General features: G+C 38.4%; 1 protein-coding gene across 7 annotated transcripts in view; it reads right to left on the reverse strand.

Annotated features, from left to right (window-relative positions):
- The window catches only part of PIK3CB (phosphatidylinositol-4,5-bisphosphate 3-kinase catalytic subunit beta), a 106,860-nt gene that overhangs the window by 37,558 nt on the left and 48,631 nt on the right, over positions 1 to 20,671 (reverse strand). For 5 of the 7 annotated variants that reach the window (XM_076340829.1, XM_076340830.1, XM_076340832.1 and 2 more), the window contains 5 exons: positions 8,946 to 9,131; positions 5,838 to 6,063; positions 3,966 to 4,189; positions 1,093 to 1,275; positions 661 to 831 (listed from right to left, as the gene is read on the reverse strand). In XM_076340829.1, coding sequence (XP_076196944.1) covers positions 661 to 831; positions 1,093 to 1,275; positions 3,966 to 4,189; positions 5,838 to 6,063; positions 8,946 to 9,098 — 957 coding nt within the window. In that variant the 5' untranslated portion in view covers positions 9,099 to 9,131. Of the gene's footprint in view, positions 1 to 660; positions 832 to 1,092; positions 1,276 to 3,965; positions 4,190 to 5,837; positions 6,064 to 8,945; positions 9,132 to 16,393; positions 16,583 to 20,671 lie in introns of all 7 variants that reach the window. The other 2 variants (XM_076340836.1, XM_076340835.1) reach the window with 2 other exon arrangements.

The following is a 20,671-nucleotide window of genomic DNA, read 5'->3' on the forward strand; positions in this document are numbered from 1 at the left end:
ACAATTCAGAATAACCCTTCAAATCTATTGTTCATTCTGAATATATACAGAGTGTGTAATAGAGCAAAGTCTGTCCACATTTCTTAGAATGGCAGTATGTGAATTATAACTGTGCTATAAGGCCGTAAGTTTAGCAACAAAGGAAACACCGTATTAAAAGAGAAGTTAGATGTATATTATGGCAAAAGTTGCCATCATTGAAGTGGCAACACCATGCAAGATATCCGGGCTAACACAAGAGATCACAGACCACTGCTGCCCAAGCTAGTGGAGCCTACGCATTGTGTTGAAGCCGAAGAACCCAGATTCTCTGCAATAACTTCTCCAGTTGCTGGTAACAGATTATTACCCGCTCTTCTGGGTTGTGAATAAAAGTAGAATCAATAGCAATGGAAAGGAGAGAGTGGGGGGAGGAGGAAGATGGATAAGGCACGAAAGGTAAGAAATTTCCAAAAAGCCTCAAAGTCTGCTATTTCTGATGTAAACCTTCTCACAAGCAACGGGAGGCTCCGTTGCCTCCCATTGGTCACCTACACTGGTGACCAACACCAGTGACCTACACTGGAAAACAGTAGCAGCAGCACAAATCCCAGGCAGCGTGGTTTGTATTCCACAAGTCACTGTTCCTTTGATTATTAGATATTCTCCATATCAACTTACAGTTGTTGTTCTTGTTTTTTTTGGTGGCAGAGGAAGAGGAAGGTTGGATGATTTTCGGTTTATGGCAGCTTCTACGGCAATCATCTCCTGCTCGCACATTTTCTTTATGGTGCAACACTCAACTAGAGTCAGCTGAGGAAGAGTCCTGTTCATCACACAGTTGCGTATATACTAAAAGCCCATGGATAAGAGTTGTTATCAGCTAGCAGACTATTTCTACGGCAACTTTCAAATCAAAGAAACAATACTACATTACAAAGATACAAAGGAAATGGTGCACATGTATTTTACAACTGGAGAGGGCAGCAGACACGAGGAGGAAGTGTATTACTGTTCAGCATAGCTGACCATCCAATGGCACAGGAAGCAAGGTCAAATTTTGGCCAAGGCACTAGAGAACTGTTACAGTAAGTTCCGAAGAGCTTTATGTACCTGAAACTGAATTAATGGGTGATCACCAAAAACATATTCTAGCCTTCCGCTAACTTGCAGCACATAGTCAGCAGGATCAACTTCCTCATCTTCTTTCCCATGGATAGTCAAACGTTTTCGGATTGCCAGCTCATTCAGCTTGATGGGATTCATGTTAGGAGACACCTGAAAACTAAATACATCCTAACAAAACACAAACAGGAATACTGAATGTCAAACTTGTCATAGTCAGACTTACAAAGCTTAAATCATAGCACCCACAATAAAATAGGCAGAAATACTTTACTGTTAAAAACAGTCTATTTTAACACTTACAGTTAATCTCTACATCTTTAGTGCAATCAGAGCAATAGTCACCCTAACAGCTGCAAAATGATCAATTTCCAAACTTGTCTCAGAAATACTTTTATGAACACAGAACTTTATCTAATTGATTCAGCAGTGATTTAAAGATTCTAGATCAGGATATCGATCTAGAAGCTTGTATTTTAGAATGTGAACGAGGGAGGCAATAAATCATGCATACATTTCAAGGTATTTAGCAGTACTAGATGTGTAATTCTTCTTTCTGGCCACGAGCGAGTGATCCTCTTTCTAGGTATCACTGTACTCAGAAGAAAAAGAAAGCTTCAAGTAAAGCAGAAGAAACTGTTAGTGTGATTTACGTACAGAAACACCATCTTATTTGGGGGAGTGCAGAAAAGAGGGGTAGCAGCCAATACCTGTAGCATTTCGAATACAACATGGAAAGACTCTGGATTTTCAAAGAAAATTTTTAGAGGCTATCTACATATTTTCAAAGCATCTCTAACTTTGATGTGTTCCAAAAAGGTACAGGTAAGATGTTACTTTTTTTTAAATTTAAAAAAAAAAAGGTTAAACTCATTTAAAGTTCCTAATGTAAAAGGTCGTCTCTGAAGTCTGTCATCTCCCTTCATCTACCACATTATGCTCTGCACACGTTTATTTGCAAAGGTTGATTCAGTGAGTTCTGGTTTTTTGTTTTCATTTTTTTTATTTACACACACACACACACACACTCCTGAAGACGTAGGCATTCTAAAAGCAGTTATTTACAAATGTAAGTGTTGTCTGGCTAACATTCTTTTGACTTGTGCTTTATTTATACAGAAGTTTACCGGTAAGAAGCCAAGCTGCCCTAATGGAAAAATCTAACTCTCTAAAATCAGGCAAAATTAATTCTCAGTTTCTGCATGGTTCGTAACAGCTTCCCCCTTTCAGAAAGCTGCCAAACCGTGAAGGCTTTCTTCTCCTATCATAACGGAGAGTGGGCAGTCAGGGAAGGACACTTTTTCCTCCCAGGAAGCTGGCTGACGTACTTCCAAATTGTAGGTCTCTACGCCTATGTCACAGAAATGGGGATCAGTCTCTTTCTCTTGCTCCAGAGACAATCAGGTAGCTTTTACAGCTCACCCACACATTCTAGACAAAAAGTATTTTAATATTCCTTCCTCTTAATCTTGCAGCGTTCCTACTGAAAGAACACAACAGTCCCCATACTTTCCTATTTAATTCTCCTGAGATGATTTTTAGTACTCAGTGCAAGTAGTGAAGTCTGGAACAGAGTTTACTGCTCTAAAAAGCAGCTCAGATCTGAAGTGTTAATAGATTTGAAGGTCAGAACTGGCAGCAGAAGCATTCGAAACATTTGAAATGTCAGCAGCCTAAGCTATTACAGTGGCAGGCAAATACATTCTGCAGCAGCATGAACTTTTGCACTGCTTTTGTACTGTTATCATGTGCATATATATACAATATCTTAATCAAAAGCTGACAAACACACAGATATTCTCAACTCCTGGACAACTACAAGTCTCTACTAAGCCAAAGACGACTGGAAAAAGGTTTTGTCATAAAAACACCTATGCATCCAGCATCAGCTAGTGTTACTGGTGACCAAATTTAGTACTCACCTCTGCATTTAGTGTTTCCAGAGTCAGATATGATTTTACCACTTTGGATTTTTTATTTTTTAAGTTAAAAAAGATAGTATTAGAAATAATATAGCTTTGTAAATAAGGTCAGCTGAATCATTAGAAAATAAGTATCTAGGACCCAGGTCAAAATGGACACCAAATATCACCTGATTAAATATTTACACACTTGTGAGATTTTAAGGTTCCCATGCTGATCCCTCACTGTTATCAAAAAGAGCACAGTGCAAAAATGAATAATGGGAATGCTGGACTCAAGTAGAATCATAGCAACTTCAACATCAAAAAAATGAAGCTAAATCATTTTACGTGGAAACTAAAGGGTTTTTTATTTTAAAAATAAGGTATGGATTTGTTAGATGAAACAAAAAGGTAACTCTCAAGTCTCAGCTAGTGTTTTATTTGCCTATATGCATGTCTAGCGTAGGGAATACTAATTCCTCTTTTTTTAAAATGTATTGCTCAACCTAATTAGCAGACCAACCCCAAAGATGTTCAACAATGAATCACACACAAAAAGAAATGTGTTGAATATGGTGCCTCCCAATTCACCAGCATCTCCTGACCCTAAAATTGAACACTAGTGAAGCAACACAGTAACAGTTGGCCAAAAGAAGTCCTGACAACTTTGAATTGTGTTTTATGTTTAAACGAAAGTGAAATAATACAGAACATACAAGTTGTACATTTTCACTTTAGAAATAGAACTGTAATTTGACTTCAGAAATTCAGTTCCCAACCGTAGGTTTGCGTCCTCACTTTCTTTCAAGAGTCAAGCATCCCCATGAAACAATTTGCAGTTTAAAGCAAACACCATAATGTTAGTATTCTATTTCATTTACATCCTTGATCAGTCACATGCTAATTCAGATCAGGGTCAAGAACAGTACATTAAATGTGATGAACAACCATTCCTACCTGGCAGTTATCAAAATGAACAGCTACTACAAGATTTCCACTATAGAGCTTATCTTGGAAGCTCTCTGGGATAACAGGTTCCTGTTCTGGTGGGTAAGTGTGCTTTAACCAGTCCATCCAGGAGAGACCCACAAGCGACTGAATCTTCTCCTCACTGATTCTCCGCATTTTAGCTCGGAAGTCATTCACTTCAGGATCTTGTAAGGCATCAAACTCATGGAGACCTGAAAGAATTCAAGCAAGCAAAAGGATACATACCTGTACAAATACTGCCCGTCTATTTACCATCCCACTCAAACCTTTATTATCTTTAAGTTAAGGTTACATAAGTGGTTTTCTTCAAACATCCCATCCAAAATGGGTGCTCAAAAGTGAGTTGGGTTCCACGTTGTCCTGTACATCAGTGGACTTCCAAAGTTACTTGCGCAATTCCCATGCAACCTGGCATGGGAGTTTAGTTTGAACAGCAAGAACCAATGCCTTTCTTAGGTACTATTAAATGGAAAAGCCAACCTCACCCCGAGTTCAAGACAGTTTGGAAAGTTTTAAGTTTCTCCTCACAAGAGCAAATGCAAAGAAAGCACAGCAAATGCATCAAAGACCATAGAGGGAAAGAAGTGTTTGCAAACTTTTTTTTTAATCCCACAGAAAGATTACATTATCTTTTTTATTTTGTTTCAAAGTAAAAAAGGACAACAGCGGGACCGTAAATAGATAAATCTATTCTTGAATTTTCCTTGTGATTAAAATCTTCTACTCAAGTCAAAATGACAGGACTGAAATTTCAACCAATCCAAGACCGGTAAAGTTCCTTTTCCAAAATATGTAAAGACAGAATACATAGTGGAGAGTCCACACAGCTGTGATTCTTCAGGACTTCAGGAAATATAGGGCCTGCAAGTGTGTGTTTCTTTATTTTCTCCTGAACCTTGGAGGACATTGTCCAAGTTACACAAAGCACTGAACACCTTTTGAGAACAAAACACTAAGTTTAGAAGCTTAGATAGGAACGCATTTTTTCCACTGCTACTGTACAGAAGAGGGGCTGCATAAGGAAGGATCTCACTATATAACAAGCAAAATATTCAATCAAAGAATGTGAATCTTTCAGAATCCGTCAGAATATGTCTGAATGGTTAAACTGGCTAACTGTTTCCATTGTCAGTTTTAACAAATAGGCAGACAGTGTACTGCTGAAATCTAAACAAAACCTGCAGTCTTTATAAAAGAGCTAACAATAGTTCATTGTTTTAAAACAAGAGGTATGACCTCACACGACCCTGTCAATCTTGATTGTATAACCAAGCATAGTAGATTTAAAAGCTGAAAATTCTGAAATAACATCAAGAACAAGTTACTGTGAAACCTTTAAAAATAGCTTTTCATTGTTTGCTGAAAATCAGTGCCACAATTGAGAGCAAAAACAAGAATCATATTGTTAACCAACTCAGAAACCATGTATAACAAAACCATAATAATTTCTAGTTCCTTCTGTGCATCCAGTTTGCTGTTAGGCTATTTATGGTAACGCTTTTCAGGGATTATGCTTTCCTTCACTTAGTAATAATATTATAGATTTTTCCCCCACCTAGTAAGATAAAATTTGCTCTCGATTGATGTAATAATACAATACAGTGCCGAAATACAACACAGAGAGTAGCTTTCACCAACTTCCAAATGTTTCATCTTGAGTATTTAAATTCTTTTAAACTATATCAATATTAGTTTGAGAAAGCGAAATTCTGTCAGGGACAAAAAGAGAAGGGGAATACTTAATTTTAAATTTTTCCACTGTTACCTGCCCAATTAAGACCCTCATACAAAACAAAGTTTACCCTCATTTTTAAAAAAAATTAAAAGAAACTTAATTACCTTTGCCTATAAGGACACCTATTTTGGAATCCAACTTTTCTCCTGGATCACAATTCCTTGTGACTAGTTTAAGGACAGGAAGAAAGGGTCTAACATCACAAAGTCTCCGTGTTTCATCCTCCAATTCTTCATGTACAGCAGTCTGATTCACGCATGAGAACATGTAAGAGTCAATCTCCATGAGGAGATGAAAGAGTGGATAGGCATGTGCCTGCTTCCATAACAGCTGCAAAGAAAATAAATAAATAATAAAGCAAAACAAGAAAGCACGGACATATCTTATGGCACCGAAGGTAACATTAATTTCCATTTATGTTCCCAAATGAACATAAGAGTAACACGTTTGCTAACTTGGTTCATTTTTATCCCTATATATCATTATATGTTTACTTTGTCTTGTTTGTAGTCTCTATCTTGAGGTTATTTTTAAGCAGCAACTTGTGTGCATAAATATCCAGGGGTAAAAAACACATAGGTACAAGTACTACGAGGTGATGAGAGAAGGGCAGCACCTCATCCTGACGCTTATCCTGGGATTGACCCAGTGAACGCAGTCCTATTTGCAGTAATGTTGCAGGACGGCAGCTGTCACTACAGTAACAAAGCACTTACTGATTTTGGAGGCAGATGTTCTTGACACTGACCAGCAAACTGTCACTCTCCTCCACCCATTCCTATAGCTTCCTATCAAAATCCTTCTCCCTCAAGACACATCTACATGTTCTTTTTCCAGTAATTACTGTAATATATAGACAACAAGTTCCCACTATGGAACTAATTCCTGAATAAAAAATTCCCTGTTGTCTGGAGAAGCTTAAAGTAAATTTATTTGTAAATTACTGGCAGGCCACTGAGACATGCAAGTTGCCCACAGAACACTAAATAATGCTTTACTGAACAGAATATTTAAGTAGCGGATTACACCTTAAGTAACACCAACGTATCAAATATATCAAATCCTTAGCAGAAATCAAAATTGGAAATAAAAACAGCTCTCCCGACCTAAATACTATTCAGATCTTTGTCTGTGAGAATATTTTTGTCCTAATTTTAAAAGTTTACATTTTATGGATTTGTTTCTGAAATTTATTTTGAAACAGGAACTGCAGGATCAATAATGCAAAGGCAAAAACCTCTGTTGAAAAATCTCTTCTCAAACAATTGAAGCTGAACTGAACTCCTTTTGCTGAACTGAACATACCTGCATATACTTCATAGATTTGTACAATGAATTCTGCCTTCCAGAAACGTATTCCAGTATATTTTGCCTAGCTGAGTGAGAGGTGAATCCAGCAACTACCTTTGGCGTAGAGCAAAAATTCCAACTTCAAAGGTATCAAAAGACTAAATCTATGATTGCCTCTGTGTTCTTCTCCAATAGCTAATTATATTGATTAAAAATATGTACCTTTTTTTTTCCCCCCCTCCTGAGCTGTCTAACTTCAATTTCCAGCTACTGGTACTTATTATATCCCTCAACAATTGTAAAATTTAAAAGCCATGAAGTCCCTGAAACTGACTTCCACTGAAAGTAGCCATTTGCCATCACCCAAAGTACTGGCCTGGTAGAATTATAAAGTCTACAGAAATGAAAAATTCTTCAGCCCTCAAGTAATTGGTTATTTTTCCTCTGTGCTCTTATTTTAATCTCAACAGTTTCATGTACAAGATAAACTCCTTGTATTTGCTCTCAAGTCCTCTATTTATACATCCAAGGGTCCACAAATTAGGGCTTGTCACAGCAACGTGGTGGAAGCAAAGCTACTAATCCGGTATGCCGTCAAAGTCTTCATTTTTGTTGTATTTTCAAATACAGTGATTTCCATGAAAGACCTCCGTAATGATCAACACTCGTTTTCTTTGAAAAACAGCTAAGTATCAACAGAACCTGTTTATAGCGTGTTAAGTTTCAGTGTGTCACAACCATCAAGAAAACCAGGCAGCTTAGTTCAAGTCCCTTATTGTTGTCACTTACACGCTTGTTTTTTAAATTCTTTACCAGTTTAAATCACTATCAGCTATTCCATTATCTTACCCACCAACTAACCTGCAGTTGCCCAGGTTACCCTTTTACTATAACAACAGTGACATTTTTCCAGTCTGAATTATTTCAAGTATTTGAGTATAGCATAAAACTTATTTCTTGGATTGCTTCAATTTCTAGTGGCACTCTCATTTCTTCTAAAATACTAAGTGGTCCACTGCATTAAAAAAACCAAAACAAACAAACAAACTTCAGTGTCTAGAAAGTTTCAAATTAGGAGTACAATAAATTATATGAAGCTACTACTGATACGAAGAAAATAATTTCTATAAACAAGTGAATACTGTCAGACTGGATAGGAATGAAAAACAATGTACTTATTTACCAGGCAATGCAGTGGAATGAGAAATCACACTTCATTTTCTTTTAGAAGTTTATTATGCTTAAGGAGCAGATTACTTGGTGTTGTAATTCACCCACTACCTAACTCTAAAGTAACTTGCCTAAATGCCCTCACACAGCCATTATCTAATGAAAGGTCAGTAGATTATTCTTTAATATCCGTGGTTATTTCCTTACATGCTCCCCTTCCTTCTATTTGAGTATTCCCTCACTTTTTAAGTGATGCCCCAACAAGGCACTGTACACAACCTTTAAGAAGTGGCACATATAGTTTTTAAAGCGTCCATCTTTGGTGTCAGTCAAAAGAAGCAGGAGCACCATCTGTAATTTCTATATTAAAAATCAAATTAGACACAGCGTCTCCTGTTTCCACGCTAATCAGAGAAATGTTAAATAAACGTACAATGTATTACCAATGTGTTAAGAAAAGGTTTAGCTATAGCAATACAGTATTAATATAGAGCTATTAGAATAATCTCTGCTGAAGTGTAACCATCAGCAAGAATTTCTCCGAACCTTGCCATCTACCCAAAAACATTCCAAACCCCCAGACACATATACATTTTTATTAATCAATCTGCTATGCACGTACCTTAAATACATTATTTTTTTATGCCTACTCAAATTCATTACTTGATTTGCCAAAAGGCACATAAAAATCAGAAACAGCACTCATTCCAAATATCAGTTAACTTTTCAGTTAATTGACCGTTTGGTATTACCTGTTTAATATGAGATATGGTGGCATCTCGAGGGACATCCAGGTTGATGTAGATTCCAGTGGGCAACAGGAAGTCCACAGATATTGAGCCATCAGCACCAATCTGTGAATCCACTGCCCAGATGTCAAGGCTGTCTGTCACGGCAGGAGGCATTATGGAATCGCAATAATATCATAACCACATGGCCTTAGGGGGGAGGAAAAAAAAAAAAGAAATCAGTATATGTAACCTTCTATAATTAGACACACATTTTAAAGCCTTTGGAAAGTTTACATAAGCCTGCTTGTACAGCTCAGCTTGCAAGTCTGGGGTCTCAAATGCCAGTATTGCAAACACATAAGCATAGTTTTACTCATTAATTCCATTTAGTATAATAAAAGCACTTGCCTGCTAAAGCACTATTGTTGAGATGTTTATATCGTTAAGACAAAGTAGTAAGAGAAAAAACTAACCGATTAGAGGTTAGCTAAAAACAAAGTTAGAAATTCATTTTAGATTTTCTCTAAAACTATTTACCTGCATAAAATACAATCAAAGCAAACTTCTTGGACAAAGCATAGCAATATTTAATATGAAAGCACATGATCAATTTTGTAATTTTGTTTTTGCAAATTTCCTGTTAGTTGTCCACAAATGTGGCCAGAGTGACATACTCAACTTGAAAGTCTTTATTAATAGCAGAAAAATAATCTTCAACACTATTACATAGTGACATTTTCCTCTGAAGACATTTACCTCAATTTACTCTCACCCTTAAAGAAAGACCATCTCCTGTGAATTCAACCCACTGTGTAAACTACATCCACTGCAGGGTAGGGGGAAACCCTTTGTGTGATCTACTTCAACTCACTACACTGGCTTCCTGATCACTCGTCCTTCGTATTTCAAGACATTTTTATTTACTCTTAATGCTACCACTAGTTTTTCTGACCTTCCAAGTCTTATCTTTCGATTACCACTCTCTAAAGATGCGTTTTCCCTTCAATCACTTCACTGAGTATTTACCGTCCTCTTCATCCAGACAATGCTCTTCAGCTGACAAAGGGATGGGAAGTGTTGTAAAAGACTATTGTAAAGCACTTCTCCAGTAAAGACAAGTTACCCCTACACCTTTCTAATTCTTGTTGGACATCACGAGATGTGGGAAATCACCATTTGTAAAAAATAAGCCAGAATGTGCAACTCCACTACTATTACAGCTTTCCACTACTTTTATCACTCCTTCCTTTCTCTTCTAGATACCTTCCCTGCTCTGAAATCAGGCCTGTTCTGCTTGACTGAAGGCATTTCCCCTATGTCCTGGTTTCAGCTGGGATAGAGTTAATTTTCTTCCTAGTAGCTGGTAGGTTTGGATTTAGCATGAGAACAATGTTGATAACACACTGATGTTTTAGTTGTTGCTCAGCAGTGCTTACACTAGTCAAGGACTTTTCAGCTCCCCATGCTCTACCAACTGAGAAGGCTGGAGGTGCACAAGAAGCTGGGAGGGGGCACAGCCAGGACAGCTGCCCAAACTGGCCAAAGGGACATTCCATACCATGGGACGTCATGCTCAGTACATAAACTGGGGAAAGCTGGCCGGGGGAGCCGCTGCTCCGGGACTGGCTGGGCATCAGTCAGCGGGTGGTGAGCAATTGCACTGTGCATCACTTATTTTGTATATTCTTTTATCATTATTATTATTTTCCCTTCTTTGTCTGTCCTATTAAACTGTCTTTATCCCACCCATGGATTTTACTCTTTTTTTTCCCCCCAATTTTCTCCCCTATCTCACTGGGGCGTTTGAGGGAGTGAGCGAATGGCTGTGTGGTGTTTAGCTGCCTGACAGGTTAAACCACAACACCCTACTACAGCACCAGCAGAAAAAGCAGGATGTAACCAATACACTGGGCTGCTGTTCTTTATACATCACAGAGTAGGTTCAAACAAGCTCATTGGCAAATGGGGAAAAAAAAAATTTAAAAAAGAAATAGTACAACAGCCTTCTGAAATCCAGTCACCACTGCCGACTACATTGCTAAAAAGTCTGACACACAATTTTCCCCTTTGATAAGACACTAGGCAAAATCCATTATCAAAAGGTAATCCTTTCTACAGGTGATAAACCTACAAAGGTATACCTAGATAAAGTACAAGACTGCTTAAATTGGTCATGCCATAGAATTACAGGTAATTATCATGCTGTGCAAACTTTCCAAATGTATATGCATTTATGAATACAGTTTTTCAATCCCAAAGCACTTTATTAATATTCTTCCCCCAAAACAAGCAACCAGGAAATCTTTTTATAACGCACTGTAGTTGAACCCGCCACAAAACTCCAGGAGACCAACTACATCATAACAAAGGTGTTTCGTTCCCCTCCCTCTCCAGCTTATCTTTTTTCTTTATAAAATAGCTTAGTTTGGGAAAAGTCACACCATCAGCTACTAAATCCAAACTTTATGATATGCAGGAGTTTACGCTTCACTTGTAGCGAGTTAAATTTGTTTGACATTCCTATTTTAGAAATTCAACTCTTTAAGGTAGGCTTTTAAACGAAACAATTCATTGTCATATGCATCATCATCCTTAACTCACAACAGAAATACAGAAGTGGTACTTTGGAAAGTCTCTTTGTAATCCCTTGCTTTACACAGACAGCTTGCAATGAAATAAATAAATAAGCAAGCAAGCATAGGGGAAAGCTGAATGTGCCTACAATGGATAACAGAATATGCCAGCAGCACAAAAATCAACTACTATAGAAGCTTAACTTTTTATTGACAAACAAGCTATCAATATTTTGAACATACTACGAAGGGCTGTTCAGTGCTAACTTTTACTGATCATCACTGTTAAACAAATAGTACCATTTAAATCACCACTAAAATATTCACAGTCCGTCTCTGCATCCTTCCTTAGTATTGGTTTCTATCCCTCCAACTACTGTAAATATATAAAATGGCCCATCTAACATTTGGAAAAATTCAGGAGATTAAAATCTCCAGTAGAGAAAGGCAGCTGGCTAGAGAGAACAGAAATCTCCTAAAGCTTACCAGCCACCAGTGGAATGGCAAGCCCCAAACCCGCATGGAGCCCAGCTAAATACTGAAAGCAGCTATTTGGTACCACAGCTGTGCTACTATCAGCTTGCCAGTTCAAAGCTGCCTTAGATACAAGACAACACACTTAGGTCTCACCTCTAACTGCCATGTAAATACACGGAGTACTGAGACCCGAGTAATTTCAAAACCTTTCCATTCAGCCTTAGCAAAGTTGTGAGGACTCACGCAAGCATGGCTGCTGCCAACACGTCTTGTTACCACACTAAATATGTGGATCACATTTAGCATATCAACTTCTGACACATATTTGCTCTAGTGCTAACAGCCTTATTCCAGACGCCAAGAGACCTTGCAGCTTCCTCCCCAGCCCCCAACAAAAGTATATCTCATCATCTAACCAAAGAGACCACTAGGAAAGGGAAAAAAGGACAAAACAACAACAAAGTTTTGCTTGTACTAGATAAAAATATAGTAGAATTTTCATTAACAGCAAACAAAAAACCTCTAACTTTCAGAAAGCATAAATACATAAGGAAAAACATTTTTTCTCATTAGAAGCAACAATTAGGGAGCTCCTATCATCACCATTACTGAATAATAGTTTATCATCATCAGGTCCTCATTCCCCAAATAAATCCACTACACTGCATCAGACTGAATCAAAACAAAAAGAACTGGGGGGTGGGGGTGTAGACCTGGTGACAATAAACAAATCAGGTATGAAAATATTTTATCTTAATTACCAGATCTTTATAAATCCATCCCTTCACTCATCAATGGGTGTGGAAAATTTAGCATGGTGCATTTCTTAAGTTGTCTAAAGGAAAGAAATAAAATTTAACCCCACCATGCAACACAGACTACACTATTAGAATAACACAGCATCTACCCAAAAAATCTTGAGAAAATGCGTAAGTTCGTCATTACCAATCAGTGTATCTTTAACAAGATACTACTTAAATGGGATATTACTTCTTTTCTCCCATCCAGCTACTTCTACCCATAAAACCTTGGCTGTAATTTTGTTGTAACTGAAATAGCAGACACAGAAAAATCATTTGAATTATGTAAACCGAAAGATTTTTCATACTTGGATGCACACACAGCCTATTTTCAGTTATCTTCTGTGGTCATCATGGTAAAATAAAGTGGTATCGCCATTATAAAGCATTACTTTAACAGGTACAGCAGCAAGGAAAACATTAATCTGTTCTATGTAGTTATTTCATCCATAACTTCTATTTCAATTCAGCATAAGATCTTTTCTATTTTCAGCCTCTTTCAGAGGTTTTTCCACAAAATTTGCAATTGTTGAAACCACTTTAGTGCATCAACAAGAGTTTGAAATGTTCAAAGAAGCAAGACTTAAAAATGCTGCTACATACCCTGTAACCTAGACACCACAACACGCAGAGTTTTAAAGTTCTTGGAAGGTACTTGTTTATAATTATGGACTTCCAACACAGACATCAGAATCTGTTGAAATTCCATTAAAAAGAGAAGAGCCATCATCACGCCAATCTGAGCATGCTAGGAAGCTATTCTTGCTTTCAGGCACTTACTTAATATTTCCTTCCTCAAGGAAACAGGTTAGTGTCTTTTACAGTCGGCACCCAGTTTCCACCAGTAGCTGACATCACAGGGGTCAAGAGAGAGAACAAGTATTTAAACTGAGAACAATACTGATTGCCAACATAAGACGGCGGCGAGAATGAGTCATGGGCCAAACTGTAAAATGTGTGGTGGCACTAGTGACTAACTAACAATATCACATCTAGTAACTGAAACAAAGGCAGAAAGCCATCTGGATTGGGAGCAATAATACAAGAAACATTTTAAACAACTTCCAGCTAAAGGAAAAAAAACAACAATCAAAATAATAATAAAAAGCTATTTCAGGCTGTTAACCTCATAACTATTCTTGCCTACTGTCACGGTAAAAAAAACTTCTCATACAAAAGAAGGAAGTAATTAAAACAGTACTTAATCTTGGCTACTCAAGTATCTAATCAATGATTATTTGAATTTAATAGCAGCAAAGCCCAATACTAAATGCTTTTTTAAGTCACAGGTATGTAGTATTGATAGACAGCATACAAACCTTCCCATGTAAAGTGTAAATTTGCTCTAAATTGACTTACACATTTCAGATTCGTGTCTCTGTGTGTGTGTGTGTATACACACACTTAATCTCAAACTGCTCAATTTGTATTTTAAGAGACCAGCAGTTCTGAAAGAGCTGCTTAGACTAATGGAAAAAATGGAACACAGATTAGTAGAAAGTCTGCAGAACAAGAAAAAGAGAAAGAAAATTTAACACTCATCTTTGTATTTACTTATTTAATGTACACAAACAAGAAACCCTACAACAAGGTTTCTCAAACCAAGACAACTGCCTGCAATTTTTCTATCTGTAAATCTGTACATCTGGTATGTGCACCAAGCATTAAGACTGAAGTAGAACAACTATCACTACAAGCCGTCAACATCTAGACTGTAAGCCTCCACACTGTGGCATAATATGGTTTTCATAATACACTTCAAGTGAAGCTGTGCAACACAATGCCGTGCTCACCGATAGCTAGAGGGGAATGCCTGCATCCTCCCTTCTGCTCCCCCTACTCTGGGCTGCCCAGTTCCGTTCCCCTGCCTTGCACCCACTTCAGCACACACCAGGTCTCCTCATGAACCGTTTCAGCTTATCGTCCAGGTAGAATCAGTGAGTAAATTTCTTTCACATTATCTAGTTGAATCAAGTCACAGAAGGATCTAAAGCGTGCCAGAGCCTCTGAAAGGAGAGGAATGGAAGTGGGATCTTCTCTTTTCATCAGCAGCGAGCCTCCAGATTGCGTCATACCGCTTCAGGTAACTACAGCCTCAAGATGCGGTTTTACAGCTGGCTAAAACTGACAGAAGATCATACTGCCCTTCCTGTCAGCAAGATCAGAGCAGTGATCCAACTGAGATTTTCGGTATTTCTCTTCTTTAAAGTTAGTTTTCACTCAAAACAGATTTCTAAGCAGGCACGCTGCACGAACGCAGAAAGAAGGTGGTGGTAACACTGAGCTGGGAACAGGGCAGGACCATCCCTTCTGACAGCAGCCCAGATTTTGAGCAACTTAAGCAACACATGAAATAACGCTTTCATTTGCTTTCAACAGGGAGAAATCTAAATGCCTAAAGCAGAATGAATACTTCACACTAACATAGTCCCAGCTAGGTAAAAGGGGAGGGAGGAATCTAGTGAACCATACAATAAGTTACGTAGATTTTCATCACTGATATCTTCCATAAACATTCACTTGTCTTGACACTGCTTCACCAACAGACCAGACCATCTGTTGGTGACTGTCTGTTTCACCATAGAAGCAATGTAAGCTATTTTTTTCTTCATTATGGATTCCTGCAGAAGGTGAGAATTTCCTCTGTGAAATCAATGTGGAAGTTACAGAATTTAATTTTCTGTCTTTTCTCTGTATTGTGACCTTGATCACAAGATAATCAGACATTTTAAGCAGAAGAGACCAGCCAAAAGACCACAGTCCCTGAACAGCTGTTGAGAACAGCTATGTGTTCCCAGGCGCACGGTTCTTCCTTGTTGTTCTTGTTTTGTTGTGGGGTGGTTGTCTGGGGTTTTTTTGGGGGGAGGAGGGGGTGTTTTGTTTTGTTTTTTAAAGGATTTACCATCTCTAGGCAGATAGAAGAATTTGCTCTAGTGCTAACAGCCTTATTCCAGAAGCCAAGAGACCTTGTAGCTTCCTCCCCACCCCCCAACAAAAGCATATCTCATCATCTAACCAAAGAGACCACTAGGAAAGGAAAAAAGTAAAAAACAAACAAACAAAAAAAAAGGGCTACCAGAAGCAGGCTGCCTCTTCATTGATTCCTAAAAGGGTTTCAGGAAAGATGACAGTCAAAAGTAAGCTACATATGTTTTTCTGTGAATTACAGCCCACTCATTTTTTTTCCCTAACCAAAACACGGAATTAGAACCATGCGTGCCTGGGCTCTACAGTGCAGGTACAAAAGCAGTCTGTAAAAACAACGTAGGCAACACTTCCAGCAAGTGTCAGTCACCAGCAGAACCACTGGAACATTACACGATATCAGTTAACAAAACCCAGGCGTTCAGAACATCCCCAAGAGTTACAAGACTTATCTTTTAGACTAAAGGATCAGTAGGGTTTCAGAAGCTGTGGTTACAAGTTGGCGTTGTGTTTCCTTACTAAGCCATCCACTCAGAAGCTAATCCCATTTTGCTGAGGAGGCAGGCAAGACCAATTTGTGGCAAACTCAATTCCATCATGACTACTTCAGGACAAGACAGCACTGAGAGCCCAGGACCACCCAGCTGCAAAGGCTTCACACCACTGCTGTAAGAGTTGGTGAACTCAGTTTTACCTGTGTCGAGTAGTTAACTTGATCACGTAAAGGAATTAAATCCAGCAGGTGCAAATATCTGACATAAAACAGTGCCGACCAAGAAGATATGAAGGACAAAGCGAAGCGCAGGAGAGATTTCATAAGGTTATCCTGAAATTAAGAGCTGAACAAGAGCATGCTCAGAGAGAGCGAGCCTGTCTGGAAGCACTGCAAAAAAACAGACATGGAGTAAAAATGCAATGAACTTTCCTTTGAAAATGATTTATCATATCAGCAAAAGACCTAGACATTAAAAAGTACTCACAAATCCACATGGATTGTTATCAACACCCAACATTAATCTGTGTCAGGTAAGTTCTTCTAAAACCAACATTTTGAAGAGTGCACCAATTATGAAATTTCACACTATGTCATTAAGTTAGAAATTCTCCTTTACTTGTGAACTCACCACAAGTCCCCTAACACCCATCCTTTGAGGTGTATTTTTCTGTTATTAAAAGAACACCAATGTAAAATCTAATGCAACATTCAATCTGTTATCTCGAAGCATAATCAAAAAGAATACTAATAAAAGACAAGTAAAAGAAGCTGCAAGGAAGCTGGTAAATATAAACACCCACATAACACAGTGTTAGAGGAAAATTCTGACGCCCTGTTATCTCTCATAGCATTTATTCTCCTGAGCTGCCTCATAGCACCAAGAAAATCTAGTCTTCAGACAATTCTTTAGAAGAGATATTGTACATCCAAAATGATGTCACCTATCCCTGAAATGTGGCCACAGTTCTCTCAGGATGAAGTAAGTATGCTATCCCAAATAGATGGCAAAAAGTTGTATGAAAAAGCTGTATGAAAAAGTCGGTTTCCTTAAGAAATAAGTTTCTTCTACACCACCTCTTTCAAACAAGGGTGCATTTTAAGGCCACGTAAGTATCTAGAGCTCTTCAGATTAAATACAAACCTGGATTTATTTTTCACTAAAAACATATTTACATAAAGGACAAATATCAGAAACTAGCTTGTTTTGATTATGCAAAAGCTAAGAGCAGTCTGCTTATCCACGTTTTTGCTTTATATAATAAGTTATTACAACTGTTAAGCACCACATTCAAGATGGTCATCACCATGATCAATACAGCTTTTTGTCTACTGCTTGCTCTGTCATGTGGCAGTCAAGGGGCTAAAAAAAAAAAAAGTCTTGCAGCAGTGAAAGCAGTTGAAAAGGGCCACCCTATCCAGACACACAAGAACAGCGTTTAAACAGTATCTTACTGTCCAGAACAGACTAGATGACAGTCTGACCACAGTAATTTTCTAGGAAACAGCAGCAGCGTATCACGTAGTCTAAGTAGGAGAAACACTAAGCACTTACACAATATAATCATTGTAATCATTTTTCTAACTACGTAAACATCTAGTACTATAAAAAGATGAGCAAGCTATAAAGGAAATATTTGAGAACAAGTAAGGGAAAAGAATCTAGCAGCAAAGATGGAAAAGGAGTCAGAATATGCAGGAAGGTTTATGTCCTATAAAACTTAGGAGGCATTTAAAAAAAAAATCAAAGGAAAAATTCCTCCTCCTTTATATTTGAAAGAATTCTGCTTTCTTCTGAAGACTCTGAAGTCAAATATATACATTAGATCAGTGTGCCAGTTCATGGCTCTGTAGAACTACATTCTCTTCTATTCCTAAAACTGTAACAAATTCACAGCTGCTGCCACAGCCTGTGAGCTTACAGGTCCAAGACGACCGTTCTGCAGTCAATACACTGGCAGCAGTTTCAGAGTGTTGCATGGGACTCCCGTTTTGCTGACTTCCACTGTATTTATACTGACTATAACAGGATCACTTCAGACACTAGCTTGACTCTCACAAGTCACTTTGTTTCCTGCATGCAGTTTCACCTTATCTGTAGCTCACCTTGAGGGCAGTCTACAGCCAGAAGCAGCACTGCTCTGCTTTTCCCCTTTCTTGGCTGTCCCCCACCTCCCTAGCCACACAATGGAAAAACAATACGAACAAACATTACTAGTTTTCCATCAACTCATGGAATGACCTGCCTCACCCTGTGACAAGCAGGCACAGTATATGAAGCAAGGGTGGAGCGAGAGCACTGTCATTACCCTCCAAGCAGCAGTCACAGGGATGAAATTAGGTGTAACGTGGAATTGCAACCTAGGTTTTGTTTAAAGGTTTCACGTGACAGGAGAAAGCACCTATGCTAAGCAACACATGTACTACTAAGAACTGTATTTTCTGTTCACTAGACCTCACAGTTCACACAGGATCAATAGTGACCGACCCTCTTTTAAAGATGGGATCTAATGCACTGGCAGAGTTTATTCTGTATGTTATGCATTCTGTATGAAATGCCTATTTTGCCCTAGAGAGTGAACCCACTCAAGTTCTGGCCTTCCACAGCTGCATAGGTGAATTTCAATCTAAACTGCTTGCAAATTTAAAAAGTAAATACGAACAACTCAATTATAAATACAAATGCCTAAATCAGCAAAGCTAAGATTTTTCCACTCCAGGAATGTCATGGTTATCTATCTACAATAGCAAAGATTTTAAGAATTCAAGAAATCTACAGTGTAGCCTGGGAAGTTATTTTTAAAGATCATGTGGTACTATAAATATTTCCCAGCAGCTTAGTTCAACTGCCACATGAGCTGACCCTATGGAATGGAAAATTAAGTGTCCATTTAGTCAGGATTCCTCCAGAAATAAGAAGAAAAATATCACCATTTAGTTTTCTAAAAATACCTACGTATAGAAAACATGAAAGGCCTTATTTAAATGCCATTCCCTCACAGTGCTCAGAGTGGTACCAAGAGTGGTCTCAGCTATTCAAGTCTAGATTCTCTCATTCTCTTCATGAATATAACTAATTTTCCACAAACAAAGAGAATTTAACTAGTTTTTTTCCATGGTCCCTGATTATTTTGCCTGTTCACCTTCTGTAGCTTTATTCCTCTGCTGTACCCATAGCGTTACGCACTAAGTTTTAAAAGCTGAAGCCAGGATTTTAAAACCACAATGAATGGAGTTTCTACTTTGATATTAAGGCCTCTAAATAAAAGTGTCCCAGTTTTCAAGAAATGCTGAGCACCTGAATTTGCTTCAACAGGACTTAGAGATACGAAAAAAATGCAAACATGTTAACTGGTTTCAAATGAAAATTTAATTTAATTTTAAGCAACTTGATTTGAACAGATGGTTAGATGAGATTACCTCTGGTCATCCCTTCTTACAGAAATTATTCTATGATTCAATGAAAGTGTAATTTTAAAACTAGTTGTAAATGAGATTTGCAGGAAGAATTTTCTGAAGACAACAAACAAGTCTACAGGTAGAGAATAACACTATTAAAATGGTATTCCAGACTCAGAAGGCTTATCGGAACTGGTTTGAACAATGAGGATAAAAGGAAATTCTTACTCCTCATTACTTTATACTCAGGCAAGTAAACACAGTTCCTGTTCCCTCCAAAGACTATTCATGATGAATCAAACAAGCAAATAAAACTGAAGTCCCAGGCTTCTGACAGACTTCAGGCAATTCACAGGCAGGACATCATTCATAATGAACACAAAATACAAAAGTAACATAACAACTCCTCACAGCTAATTCATGACTATCTGTGCTGGTGTTGGGTGGGATAGAGGCAATTTTCTTCATAGTAGCTGGTATGGGGCTGTGTTTTGGATTTGTGCTGGAAACAGTGCTGATAACACAGGGGTGTTTTCGTTACTGCTGAGCAGTGCTGACACAGAGTCAAGGCCTTTTCTGCTCCTCACCCCACCCCACCAGCGAGCAGGCTGGGGGGGCACAAGAAGCTGGGAGGGGACACAGCCGGGACAGCTGACCCCAGCTGACCACAGGGATATCCCACACCATATGGCGTCATGCTCAGCATATAAAGCTGGGGGAAGAAGAAGGAAGGGGGTGATGTTTGGAGTGATGGTGTTTGTCTTCCCAAGTGACCGTTAGGGGTGATGGAGCCCTGCTTTCCTGGGGATGGCTGAACACCTGCCTGCCCATGGGAAGGAGTGAATGAATTCCTTGTTTTGCTTTGCTTGCATGCGCGGCTTTTGCTTTACCTATTAAACTGTCTTTATCTCAACCCATGAGTTTCTCCCTTTTACCCTTCCGATTCTCTCCCCCATCCCACCAGAGGGGAGTGAGCAAGTGGCTGTGTGGGGCTTAGTTGCCAGCTGGGATTAAACCACAACACTATCCTTTGCTGTCTTGAAATCACTATATAGATACATTAAAATATGTCTAAAAATA

The sequence above is a fragment of the Aptenodytes patagonicus genome, chromosome 6 (genome assembly GCF_965638725.1).
Source record: "Aptenodytes patagonicus chromosome 6, bAptPat1.pri.cur, whole genome shotgun sequence".
Classification (NCBI taxonomy): Eukaryota; Metazoa; Chordata; class Aves; order Sphenisciformes; family Spheniscidae; genus Aptenodytes; species Aptenodytes patagonicus.